We start from the raw sequence: 13,913 nt of genomic DNA on the forward strand, positions 1-13,913 counted from the left end.
TGGTAAGTATTTTGAGGTTATTTTCTCTTTGTACCTCTCTATATATAATGGTTTACTTTTCTTGAGCTCATGTTAAGGGTTTTTAGTATTTTAAAAATCTTTGCTAATCAACAATTTGTTTATAATGGATGTTGGTAGTTTTTTGTGTGTCTGTGTGTTTCTCACAAAATTTCTTAAATCTGGATTAGAGTTTTTATCAAATGTAAGAAAATTTGGTCACTTATTTCATCAACTATATTTTTTGTCCCTATAAATCTTTCTTTTCACCCCTTTTTCTTCTACCTTCTTTTAGGGACTCCTATTATCACCCTTAGGATAGTGTTTGATATTCTGTGAATATTGTTTGAATGCAGTTTTTTAAAAATCTTTTTTCTTTTCCATTTCATTTTGATACATTTTAATGTTATATCTTCAAGTTCATTCATCTTTTCTTCTGCCACTAATTCCATCAAATGTCATTTTCACTTCAGATATTGCAGAAGTTCCATTTGTATTTAAATTACTTGATATTCTCCTTGCTATATTCATAAAAATGTAGTTAGTATTTATTTCAACATACTTACCTGTCAATTCTATCATTTCAAGTTCTGTTTCTACCAAGTGATATTTTTTGGCATTCAATGTCTGATTGAATGCTGGACATCAAAATTTTATGTTCCTGAGTGTCTAAGTTCTATTGCTTTCCTTTGTTGCCACTAACTTAAGTTTTAGTTTTTTCCTTTCAATGCTCATTTTTAAGCTTTGGTAAAAAACATTCACATAACCATTACATAAATCCAAATGCAGTCTCTTTGGACTACATTCAGTAGATTCCAGAAGGACCATGCCCTAGAGGAAAAATTAGGGCTACCTTTTAAAAAAATGAGCTGGGAAAAATGGTTACTATTTTCAAGTTTCTAAACATCAGTGCAATGCAAACAATAGAGCTACAGAAAAACAAAAATAAAAATTAAGGCTCTAAAAGAACTTAATTTGTGTTTACCTTGCTTCAGTTTTGCTGTACTCAAGTATTTTGGAGACAGAAATGACACTATCAAGGTCTTATTTCCATAGCACTGCAGCTTCAAAGTGAGAAAATGACAAGCTGCAGCTTTATTCTACTAGTGTTTATTTGCATCTATTATTCAATTTATGCATTAATAGTGAAACCAAAACTATCTTGGAATTTTATGAAATAGAAACAGATTAGAAAAATGAATGACCCCTTGAAGTTCACCATTCAGCTCTATCAAATTTTAACCTTCTCTCCTAGCTCCTTCAATTTCATTTTTTGCACAAATGTTGTAGGAAAGACTTCAGAATACATGCCTAGGGGAAAAAAAATTGCTGGGTTGTAGGGATGGCACATTTAGACCTAACTTAATGGCATCAAACTGTTCCTTCAATTACACCCACTAAAACTACCAGCAAAAAAGCATGAAAATTTTATTGGGCTACATTATTGCCAGCACTTGGCACTGTTAAATTTTATGTATTTTTTTCCCTCCAAACTGATGGACGAGAAAGTGTCTCATGGTTCTAGTTATTTAGCCTCTCCCTGAGTTACTAATGATATGGGGCCTCTTTTCATTGAAACTTGTATAATCAGCATTCCTGTCTTCCAGAAGACTTTCAATTAAGGTGGGATAAGTCTTTTATTATATAAAGAGATTTAAATATTTAATAATCAAATTCTAATTTTTGGAGTTAAGTGTGTGGCATATAACTATAGGTTTAATAATAACTACAAGTGAACAATCAAAGGGGTGTAGAATTTGATCAGCCCTTGAACTGTGTAAGATGTAAATGGACAAGAGATACTGGAGAGAACTCTAGATAAATACATACTGACTACAGAACTACTAAAGATATTCTCTTTATACTTCTATGGGTGGTATTTCTATTTAGTCATTTAGAAATGAAAATATTTTCCTTTAGTTATGTTTGTATCTTATTAAATACTAGTTATTACCTACAGAAATGTTTTGGAATTACTTTGTGGTATTTTTGAGGCATATAATATTCCCTATTAGGCACAAATTAAGTTAAAATTAAAAATATTCTTAAAGTACATCTTTAAATGATATGCTAAAATTTATGTAGATGGTAAGTTCTAAGAACATCTTAGATCTGTTATATGAAGTATAGTAGGCATGTAAAAAATGGCTGCAAAATGAATATTGTTTTCTTTCTCACCTGCTTTAACTGAAAATGGCTTTTCCAGTAGAAATACTGTTTGTTTCCAGTGTGTTTTGGTACTCTGAGGGCCCGTGGAGAACATGACCTGCATTGGTAAAGTTCAAAAGTATCTGATGAACAGGATTTTTAATATCATGGTACATTAATCTACTAAATCAAATACAAGCTCCAATTGCTTACAACAGCAAAATGCTTCTGATCAAATACCTTGGGGCACAAAAATAAAATACAATGTACTCTGCATAATTAATTCTTATGAATAACTCATGATACTTACCCTGTTGTGGCAATTTTTCTCAAAATATATATCAAAGTAGCCAGCAATTGCCTGTTTTAAAAAAAAGAATATAAATGATCATTAAACCAATTACATGATGTAATTAGACTCTTAAGACATGGAAAATTAAAAACCACTTCAAAGACCAGATACCTCTTAAACTTATGGGAAGTCATTATCCTGGGAAAGATGTAAAAATGAAGTAATACGACTTGTCTTTTCCCCACAGAAACACACTAAGACGGGTAAAAAGGCTAATCGAGCAATATATATATTTGATTAGAAGAGGGGTTTGGCTAGTTCCTGGATGACTGTACACGTCAACTGAGATGCTAATGTCTGAGTTAAGCCACTCTGGACCCTTCAGCTCTAGTGAGGCCTCCAGACAATGCAGGTGCAGGACAGACCCCAAGACCGACCAGCAGAAGCACCAGTCAGCTAAGTTCCGTCCAGAATGCAGGATCATAAGTGACTGTGTCTTTAAGCTACTACATCTTGGGATGTAGCAATAAACAACAGAAATGTACTCTTTAACAAAGTCAGTTCATATAATTTCTTCTGAACTAGTGAATTCAATTTGAAAGTCAAGTACTAAGAATATTTTCATGATGGAATCAAGAAATAATTTTTAAAATGTTACCTATTTTCTGAAAATATAAACAAATAATAGTACTCATAAAACTTATGTTTAAACAAATACCCAAAGGAAAACTTCCAAAGTTAACTCCAAGGGTCCCAACAGAAATTAATATTCAGATGAATATACACTTTAAAATCAAAATTAATCATTCTTTTTCTTTCATTAATGGAAGAAACCAGTTTGACATATTCTACTTTCAAAAACTGGCATTAAATTAAGCTTAAAAAGTGTTAAAAACCAGATATTGATTATTGAAAACTCACTACAAAGCTAATTTGTGTACTCTGCTGCTTTTGCTAAGAATGTGAGGTTTTATTGATCTTGTAGGGTTAATATAGATTGGGTCCAAAGCAAATCCAATATATAACCTTGAAGTTCATTACATTTTAGATACCAGAAAGAATTGAAATATTATTTATAATAATGCCAAATGAGGTAAAGTCCTGAGCTCCGGACTATGTTCTTAAACTTATTCACATATACCTGTGTGGTTCACTATTATATTCTTAGTGCCCAGAGCAGTGCCAAGTCCACAGTACACAATAACTATTTGCTGAATGAATGTGCTTATTATACATAATTCTATTATAGTACTCACTACATATATTACAGTCCTCCCTATCAGATTGCAGTTTATTTAAGAGCAGGACCAAGGTATAACTCATATTTATATGCCCCTCACCTAGGACACTGTTACACAGTCAGTTCTCAAAAAAAATTTAATAAAACTTTTATTCTTTGTTCTCTTAAATATAGCTAGACTTACTATGTAGCCAGGATAATTTAATAAGTAACTGTCCTTTGCATTTTAAGTTACTGCAAATTAACATATACATCAACAGAAATGAACATAAGATACAGCAGCAAATTTATAAAAGAAAAATGATTAATAAGCATGCTTGACCTATGTAGAAAAAAAAATACAATTCTCTATGAAAAAAAAAAAGGGGCTGAATATTGAGCTAATCGTTAATGGCCAATGATTTAATAAATCATGAAAACACAATGGAACTTCTGAGGCGATTCCAGGTTGATGGGTGCATTCATGTGCCAGGAGAGTGGTGCAGCATACCTCTATGAGGACGGATCTCCTGGCCTGGGATCCTATCATTTCCTTTACAATAAACAAGTAAAAGTAAAGTGTTTCCTTGAATTCTGTGAAGTATTACAGAAAAGGATCGATACAGAGAAGGATGCTGTAGGAACTCTTGATTTGTAGCCAAGTTGGACAGAATTGTGGGTAATCTGGAGACCCACTATGCGTGTGCAACTGGTGTCTGAGGAGAGAGACAGTCTGTGGGACTGAGTCCTTAACCTGTGGAATCTGCTCTAAATTGGGTAGTGTCAGAACACTCGGTTGGTGTCACAAAGAATTGGAGAAATGGTCATTGGTGTGAAAAACCCAACCATATGGTGTTGGAAGTGTTGCCAATAGAACTGTTTTTACTGGATATACTATTTGGCCATCAGAAGTACTCTTTAGGTTGCTGGGCTCAGTGGTTCAAGCCTGTAATCCCAGTTGCTTGAGAGGCTATGGCAGGTGGATGGTAGGTTCAAAGCCAGGCTCAGCAATTTAGTGAGATCCTGTCTCAAGAAATGAAACAGGCAAATGCCAGAATTTCATTCTTCTTTAAAGCTGAGTAATGCTAAGTGAAATAAGCCAAACCTAAACAACCAAAGGCTGAATGTTTTCTCTGATATGTGGATGCTAATTCACATGGGGGGCATGCAGGAAAGAACAGTTACTTTATATTAGGTAGGGGGAGTGAAGGGAGGGGGAGGGGAATGGGGAAGGAATGAAAGTGGAGTCAGTCATTATTACCTCATGTAGATACATGACTGCATGACTGATGTGATCCTACAATATGTATAATCAGAAAAATGTGAGATCACACTTCATTTATGTATGACCGATCAAAATGTATAAATGCACTCTACTGTCAAGTACAACTAATTAGAACAACAACAACAAAAAAAAGGGATGGGGATGTGGCTCAGTACAAGTGCACCCTTGGGTTTAATCACACACACACACACAAAAAGTAATTAAATAGTGACTGATTTGGAAAAATAGTCACAATATACTACTAGATGAAAAGCATCTTGATAGGTAGTATGTATGTTATGGGCACATGTTGTGCAAATGTGAATATGTTATATATGTTATATATGTATGTGTTAGTTTTGGAGTATTCACATTCTTTGTGCTTACCTATATTTATACTTCCAACAAGAATGAACAGCTTCTATGAAAATGTTACTTTTAATAATATTTATAATACCACATGGACAGGCAGTCGATTCAACTATTACCTTTGTCTCAATTCCCACAGTCCCCTTCTGCCCATCACTCATCTTTATACCCTCAAGGGCTAACATGTAGTGGGAACTAAATGAATTTTGAAAATAAAAGTTACCTCCAAGTAGCAACTCTACAAAAACAGTATTTTCCAATGAAGAGATTAGCAAAACAACTGAGAGAAAGAATAAAGTAGAGGAGAAAAGATAATGGGATAGGTATAGTTATAAGAATTATCAAAATACATGAAAATATTAAAGACTTTTAGACCCAAGTTTGAAATGCAGAGGATACATGAAGAGAAACATGTTTTAATCTGGTAAAAAAACAAAAAAAAAAACAAAAAAACAGACAAGCAATACTATGATGGAATAATTATAGAATTATAATCATAGAACATAGGTCTGAAGAAGACAGGCTAATACATGAGTTTATGACATTAAAAAATATGCAGAAGATTTGAGAATATAAAGATATATTGTCTTTCAATCCCCAAAGAAGAAACTAATCTTCCTCTAGCCCACCAAATACAGTGGAAGAAATATTTGCCAATTTTGGATCACCAGAAACCAAAGATAGGCCTCCAGAAAAATGGTAAAAATAAAAATGAAAGATTTATACCACAGTTTCTTTATCCATTCATCTGTTGAAGGGCATCTAGGTTGGTTCCACAATCTGACTATTGTGAATTGAGCAGCTTATGAACATTGATGTGGCTGCATCTCTGTAGTATGCTGATTTTAAGTCCTTTGGGTATAGGCCGAGGAGTGGGATAGCTGGGTCAAATGGTGGTTCCATTCCAAGTTTTCTGAGGATTCTCCACACTGCTTTCCAGAGTGGCTGCACCAATTTGCAACTCCACCAGTCATAAAGAATAATAATATTGTGGCATTTTGCAGATAAATGGTGGAATTGGAGAATATCATGCTAAGTGAAATAAGCCAATCTCAAAAAACCAAAGGCTGAATGTTTTCCCTGATGATATATGGTTGGGGGGGGTGGTGAGAAAGAATGGAGGAACTTCAGATTACGTAGAGGAAAACAAGGGGGGTATGAAAAATGGTGGAATAAGACAGACATCATCACCCTATGTACATGTGTGATTACGCAATGTAGATTCATACCACTTGTGTACAACCATAGAAACAAAATGATGTACCCCTTTTGTGTACAATGAATCAAAATGCAGTCTGTAAAAACTAAAAAAAAAAAAAAATGAAAGATTTAATTACTTTTGGCCACGAGTACTTGGAAGGGATCTTTGACAGAGATAAATCTTAAACTGCACCTACATTCTAGTATGGTTCCCTTTGATGTGTACCACATAGGCTCTGACTCTGAACAGTTTTGCATTCCTAAGGACATTTGGTTTAGAGTAATACTAGAATCAGTTCCTTTAGCATATATTAAGTAGAAAGCAGAAATTTGAGGTAAGTTAGGTAGAGATTCACCTGGAACTAAAATTACTCACAGATGATACTTCAGATAATTATTATTCATATGACTCAGAAAGCGTCATACTCTAGCTCTGAAAAACCATTTCTCGTTTTAAAAGGGTATTTATTCTCAAACACAAAAAAGATTAGAACGTCCCTTAAAAAGACAGGGCTTTCTTTCTTTTTGCTTGATACAAGTTTCCCCTTATCCATGGTTTTGCTTTCTGTTTGTTATCCAGGGTCAACCAGAGTTTGAAAATAGTAAATAAAAAATTCCAGAAATAATTCATGAGTTTTACATAACTTATATTATGGTATAGTTACAACTCTCCTGTTTTTATTGTTGTTAATCCCTTATATACCACATTTTCTCCCACAGTACTGGGGACTGAACCCAGGGGTGCTCTACCACTAAGCTACATCTCCAGTCCTTTTTATTTTTTATTTTAAGATAGTATCTTGCTAAGTTGCCAAGGCTGGCCTTGAATTTGCAATCCTCCTGATTCAGCATCCTGGTAACTGGGATTGTAGGCATGAGGTACCATGCCTGGCACTGGCCTAATTTAAAAATTAAACTTTCTAATATGTATGTACATACAGGAAAATACACAGTACACATAGGGTTTGATACTATCTATGTTTCAGGAATCCACCAGAGGTCTTGAAACATCTCTCTCAAAGATAAAGGGCTGGGGGAACTATTGGATAAGTGATTCTTAATAGAGATAAGAGGAAAAAAAAAAAAACCTTTAAACTTGACATGGAACCATATAAACCAACTGACCTAAGATTAGTGTTTTTATTTCTGCAGAGCCAATTGAAAGCAACAGTGATATAACCAATAAAATATATCAGCTGATTATAGAGAACAAAAATATCTTGTCTTGAAAGCATAACATGTTACTATTTTTTAACTTATAGTTTTAGGACCTTGTTATCATTTTGACAGGTTATCTTTGGTCTCTTACATGTTAGTTTCAATGAACTTGTATTCTCCCAATGGAAGTCATTCAAATATAAGAATTAACAATCATAAGAAATAGGAAATGATGACTAATAGGTAATAGCAATAAACAACGAGTTGCAAGTGGTCATGTGCTTGGCAAATATCAGATAGGTTCAGGCCTAATCACAGAATAAGCTTCTCTTTTGTCCCATATTAGCATCTTATCAGGGGGACTGGGAATTGCTGAGGGGAAAAAAACAAATAAACCAGCATTAAGATCAAGCTGAGTTAATCTGTAAAGGTAAGATGGTAAGTAAATAAAATTTCACTGAATTATTTGAGAGTCAGAAAAATAAGTCCCTGAGACTAACAGAAGGGTGACTGAGTGGTAAATAATCACAAAAATAAAAACTATAATGATAGAAGAAAACAGAATGAAAGGAAAATACATGCACATTTCTGGAATATTTAAGCACTCTTGAAATTTGTTGAGACTCTCCCACAATTACACTGGTGCACACAGGAAAATACGCTTCTAGCTTTACTGTGTATTCTAAATGTATATAAGATTAGAACACAGTTGTAGAATGAGCTATCCAGCTTTTTTGTGGATTTCAAAAAAGAAAATAACCACAGCATCTGTAAAGTGAATCATTTAGAAATCTGCTTTAAGTCACATTTTGCATGTTTATTCCATATGTATAAAAGTAAATGCAGTTCACTTTATACATGTTCACTTGAAGAAAAATAACTTAGAATAAAAACACATTACTTGTTTCATGTATTTTGGTGTGACTAGTCTTTAAATCGTGTGTATGTAACAGAATGGCAGCCAATGAAATAAGATCAGACTAGACCTTGTGAGGAAGAAGGAAATTAAAAATTATCATTATCACTATCACCTGCAGGGAGTAATTCATCATTTCTGTTCTTCATTGGTATCATGTTCCAACAGCGTGTGGTTACAGCAGATACAATTAGGCAGCTGGCCACAGAAGTAGGAGGATAATGTGCTTTTGATGGAGTTTATCCAAGCATGGAGATAGAGTGCTTGTAACCCACACAGCAGAATCACTATGACAAAAATACAATTCGTTTTTTGTTGGAGTATTTCTTTCAAAATCTTAATATGGAATTTAAATGCCAACTGATGTTGACTATGAAGCAAACAAAGAATAAGCAGATAAAAGGCATAAAAATGCTTATTATGGCTTACATCATCATGTATAAAACAAAACCAGATGAAAATACAAACATAAGCCATATAAGTTGCTGCATGTGTAAGTGTAAACTCTGCTAGTAATAACTGGTGTCCACATTCAACAAATGTGAGAATTATAATTTCTTTCCAATATTAACTATACCTTAAATTATACCCTTTCTTCTTCAATTAATTTTCTATTTCATTCCAAAAGAAAATTTGCATTTTTGCTTTTCTTTCATGACTCCTCTAGGGAACAATAGACATTAAGTGCCATATAACTCCCAAGGGATAATGCCAGATTGAGTGGTGTTTAGAAACACACTGAGCAATATGTAAGCAGCAGAACAGACAAAAGGTCTAAAAGTACAAAAGACACTTTAACTGAAGTACTCAATACAATTCATTTTTTATTTACTTAAATTCCCAGACAATAACTGAAGCTCCATCTAAATTTATTTGGGCTGTTCCCTTCTAATTTCAAAACTGCTTATTAGTGATTTTAGGGGGCAAAATGAATCATCTGTTTTGAGTCTGAGACACAAGTTTAAGAGAGAGAGAGAGAAAGAGAGAGAGAGAGAGAGAGAGAGAGAGAGAGAGAGAGAGAGAGAGACAGACACACGAAGGTCTTGCTATGTTGCCAGGCTGGTGCCAAACTCCTGGGTTCAAGCGATTCTCCTGCCTCAGTCTCTCTATTATCTGGGACAAAAAGAGTAAGCCACCATGCCCTGCTAAAACACAAGTTTTTGACATTTTATAAATTGATACCTGACATGCCTTAATTGTCCTACCTTTCTTTTTCCCAATAAACATATAGTCAATATTCAGTGAGTTATCAATATTTTAAGTTTTTAGAAAACTTTTAATATATAATGCACAATAGAACAGTGCATTATAAATGTACATCAAAGTGAATTTTCAAACTAAATACAGCTGTGAAACTCACTTTCAGATTAAGAAATAACACCTCAGCCCTCTGGTGGACTGTTTACTTAGTCAATTCTAGGCATTTCCAACTCCACAGAGTAACCACTATCCTAATTTCTAAGGGCAGTTGTGATCAGTTTTCTCTGTTAGTATACTACAACATAAATGGCATAATACATTGTGTTGTCTTTTCTGTCTGGTTGTTTTTCCTAATATTGTTTGTGAGATTCATCTGTACTGCTGCATGCTATTGTGACCATTCATTTTCATGGCTATAGATAAAGGTGAGTATAGTAGGCTCCCTTTATCCACAGGGGATACATACCAAGATGCCAGTGGATGCCTGAAACTGAGTACTAAGCCCTACAAATACTGTCCCCCCCCCCCCCATAAATACATACCCATGATAAAGTTTAATTTACAAATAAGGCATGGAAGAGATTAGCAATACAATAATATACTATAGTATAATTTATGTGAATGTGGTCTCTCAAAATATTTCATTGTACTGTTCTCACTCTTCTTGTTATCTCTGGTAACTGAAATCGTGGAAGGTAAAACCTCAGGTAAGAGGGAACTACTGTATTCAACTTATCCAGTTTACTGCTGACAGATATTTGAAAAGTTCTAAGTTGCAAGTTTTATGAACAGTGCTGTTATGAACTTCTAGTACATGTCATTGGTGAACTATGAACTCCTGGTTGTTGGGTATGTACCTAGGAGTGGAAGTACTGGGTGTAGATTTTTGTTAATTTTTGTGTATTTTTGTTAATCATTATGACCTGCTTTCCATCTGGGACTTCCATCAGGGACTGCTTTCTGTCTGCCTAATGCCCTATAATATCTCCCTTCAGTAAAGGTTTCCTGGGTCAAATGCTCTCCTTTCTCTTTTAAATTTTATTTTTGGTATTCCGAAAATAATCCCTATTCAGCTTCAGCTTCATTTAAAAAAGATATTTTGGTAGGGCAGTGTTGGCAATTATCTTCTTTCAGTGCAATGAAGATGCCATTGTTCAAGTGCCTTCTATCTTTTTGATTCCACAGTTCCTGTGGAAAATTCATCTACTAGGCCTGACCCCTGCACCAAGGTTGGGCGCCATCAATGGTCAGTCGCAGCCAAGGAGCGAGTCGGTGAGCGAGTCAGGCCGCCTGCATCGCAGAGCTAGCCGGTGGGCTGCCAGCCCACCCAACCACCAGGCCGAACTCGGACGCCATCACTGAGTGACCGAGGTCCAGCGCCATCACTGAGCGACGCCGCCCGACCACCACGCGGAGGTCAGTCGCCATCGTGGAGCAAGCTGGCGGACAGCCAGCTTGCCTGCATCACAGAGCTATCCAGAGGCTTCTTTATAGGCTGGTGTAGGCATTTTGAATTATTCCTGAGGGCATGGCCATCATCACTGGAAGGGCAGCTCCTTCCTGAGGCACCTACAGGAGGCTAGAGGACCTTTGACAAGACCCAGGAATCAAGAAGAGGAGGTATTGAGAGACTCGGGACCAACTCAGAGCTACCAGGTGAGACTCTCCAACTGGGCAGGCTCCCCGGATGGGGCAGTAGTCCTGAAACGCAGGGAACTTCGTGGAGTAGAGTGGCCCAGTGAGACTCCCCCGCTGGAGCCAATAACCTAGTCAACCAGGAGCACTGCAAAGGAGGACCACACAGCGAGAGGCTTCGACACAGAGTGAGGGTCCCAGGCCCAGGCAGTAGCTCTGGTCCCCAGGGAACATAGCAGAGGAAGGCCGTTCAGAGAGGGAGGCCCTCACAGGACCAGGTTCCCCAGTCCAAGCAGTAGGTTGGAAGCTCTGGGAACATCGCAGAGGAGGGCTGCCCAGTCCAGGAGGTAGTTCTGGACTGAAGGGAACTTCTCGGAGGAGAGCTGCCTAGCGCAACTTCCCCACTGGGTGAGTCTTCCCTGCTGGGCGAGGCTTTCCAACCAGGGCAACAGAACCAGTGACACAGGCCCAGATCAGACGTGCCCCAGTCTGCAGTCTAGTCCCCCTTTGGCTGACCATTAGTCAACAAGTAGAGGCACCTCTGACCACTGACAGGGAATATACCCCACTTGAAGGCCACCACCCCTAGGGGGCAACTTCCTAGTGGAGCAAAACATTATCAAGTTCCTCCAAGACTTCATGCTACTGAAGGCTAAGAGGTGAGTTACTGGAAATCTACAGAGACAATACTAGTCAATAGAGGAAATCTGCAATATCTCAGAGTTTCACTACTAGAGGGGTAGATACCTGAACAATATGAGAAAACAAGGGAAGAAAATGTCTCAAACAAACCTAGATGCTGTATCAATAAAACCCAATGACAGCATGGCAGAAGAAATGTCAGAAAGGGAGTTCAGAATGTATATAATTAAAATGATCAGAGAAGCAAATGAGGAGATGAAAGAGCAAATGCAGAAACTGAATGATCACACCACTCAACAATTAAAAGAGCAAATGCAGGAAGAAAAGATCATTTCAATAAAAAGCGAGAGATACTGAAAAAAAAAAAAAAAAAAAAAAAAAACACCAGACAGAAATCCTTGAAATGAAGGAAACAATAAACCAAATTAAAAACTCCAAAGAAAGCATAACCAATAGGATACAACACCTGGAAAATGGAACCTCATACACTGAAGACAAAATACTTAATGTTGAAAACAAAGTTGACCAAACAGAGAAGATGGTAAGAAATCACGAACAGATCTACAAGAATTATGGGATATCATGAAAAGGCCAAAATCAAGAATTACTGGGATAGAGGAAGGCACAGGGAAACCAAAGGAATGAACAATTTATTCAATGAAATAATATCAGAAAATTTCCCAAATCTGAAGAACGAAATGGAAAGTCAAATACAAGAAGCTTACAGGACTCCAAATAAACAAAATTACAACAGACCCACACCAAGGAACGTTATAATGGAAATACCTAACATACAAAATAAAGACAAAATTTTAAAGGCTGCGAGAGAAAAAAATCAAATTACATTCAGGGGGAAACCAATATGAATATCAGCAGATTTTTCAATCCAGACCCTAAGAGCTAGAAGGGCCTTGGAACAATGTTTTTCAAGCTCTGAGAGAAAACAGATGCCAACCAAGAATCTTATACCCAGCAGAACTTACCTTCAGATTTGATGATGAAATAAAATCCTTCCATGATAAACAAAAGATAAAAGAATTTACAAAAGAAAGCCAACATTATAGAACATTCTCAGCAAAATATTCCATGAGGAAGAGATGAAAAACAATGATGTAAGTCAGCAAAGGGAGGAAATACCCTAAGGGAATAGCCAAATAAAGGAGAAACCAAGTTGTGTCAAAAAAACCCCCCAAAAAACCAAACTAAACCAAACCAACCAACCAACCAAACAAACAACAACAACAACAACAAAAAACAAAAACAAAAACGAGTCAAATGACTGGGAATACAAATCATATCTCAATAATAACCTTGAATGTAAATGGCCTGAACTCATCAATCAAAAGACATAGACTGGCAGATTGGATTAAAAAGAAAGATCCAACAATTTGCTGCCTGCAAGAGACTCATCTCATAGAGATACCCACAGACTAAAGGTGAAAGGATGGGGAAAAACATACCATGCACATGGACAGAGCAAAAAAGCCAGAGTATATCCATCCTCATATCAGATAATGGGGACTTCAAGCCAAAGTTAGTCAGAAGGGATAAAGAAGGACAATTCATACTGCTTAAGGGAAGCATAAATCAGCAAGACATAACAATCATAAATACCTATGCCCCAAACAGTGGCTCATCCATACACGTCAAATAAATCCTTCTCATTTCCAGAAATCAAACAGACCTCAACACAATAATATTAGGTGATTTTAACACACCTCTCTCACCACTGGACAGATCCTCCAAACAAAAATTGAACAAAGAAACCATAGATCTCAATGACACAATCAACAATTTAGACTTAACGGACATATATAGAATATACCATCCAACAAAGAGCGAATACACTTTGTTCTCAGCAGCACATGGATCC

At 36.2% G+C, this 13,913-nt stretch overlaps 1 protein-coding gene across 1 annotated transcript in view; it reads right to left on the minus strand.

Annotated features, from left to right (window-relative positions):
* Window positions 1–13,913, minus strand: part of Prmt3 (protein arginine methyltransferase 3) — a 125,973-nt gene that overhangs the window by 13,478 nt on the left and 98,582 nt on the right. The window contains exons 14-15 of the mRNA XM_047518548.1: window positions 2,456–2,506; window positions 2,176–2,263 (exon numbers count right to left, since the gene is read on the minus strand). Of these exons, the coding sequence (XP_047374504.1) occupies window positions 2,176–2,263; window positions 2,456–2,506 (139 nt within the window). The remainder of the gene's footprint in view (window positions 1–2,175; window positions 2,264–2,455; window positions 2,507–13,913) is intronic.

The sequence above is a fragment of the Sciurus carolinensis genome, chromosome 11 (assembly GCF_902686445.1).
Source record: "Sciurus carolinensis chromosome 11, mSciCar1.2, whole genome shotgun sequence".
Taxonomy (NCBI): domain Eukaryota; kingdom Metazoa; phylum Chordata; class Mammalia; order Rodentia; family Sciuridae; genus Sciurus; species Sciurus carolinensis.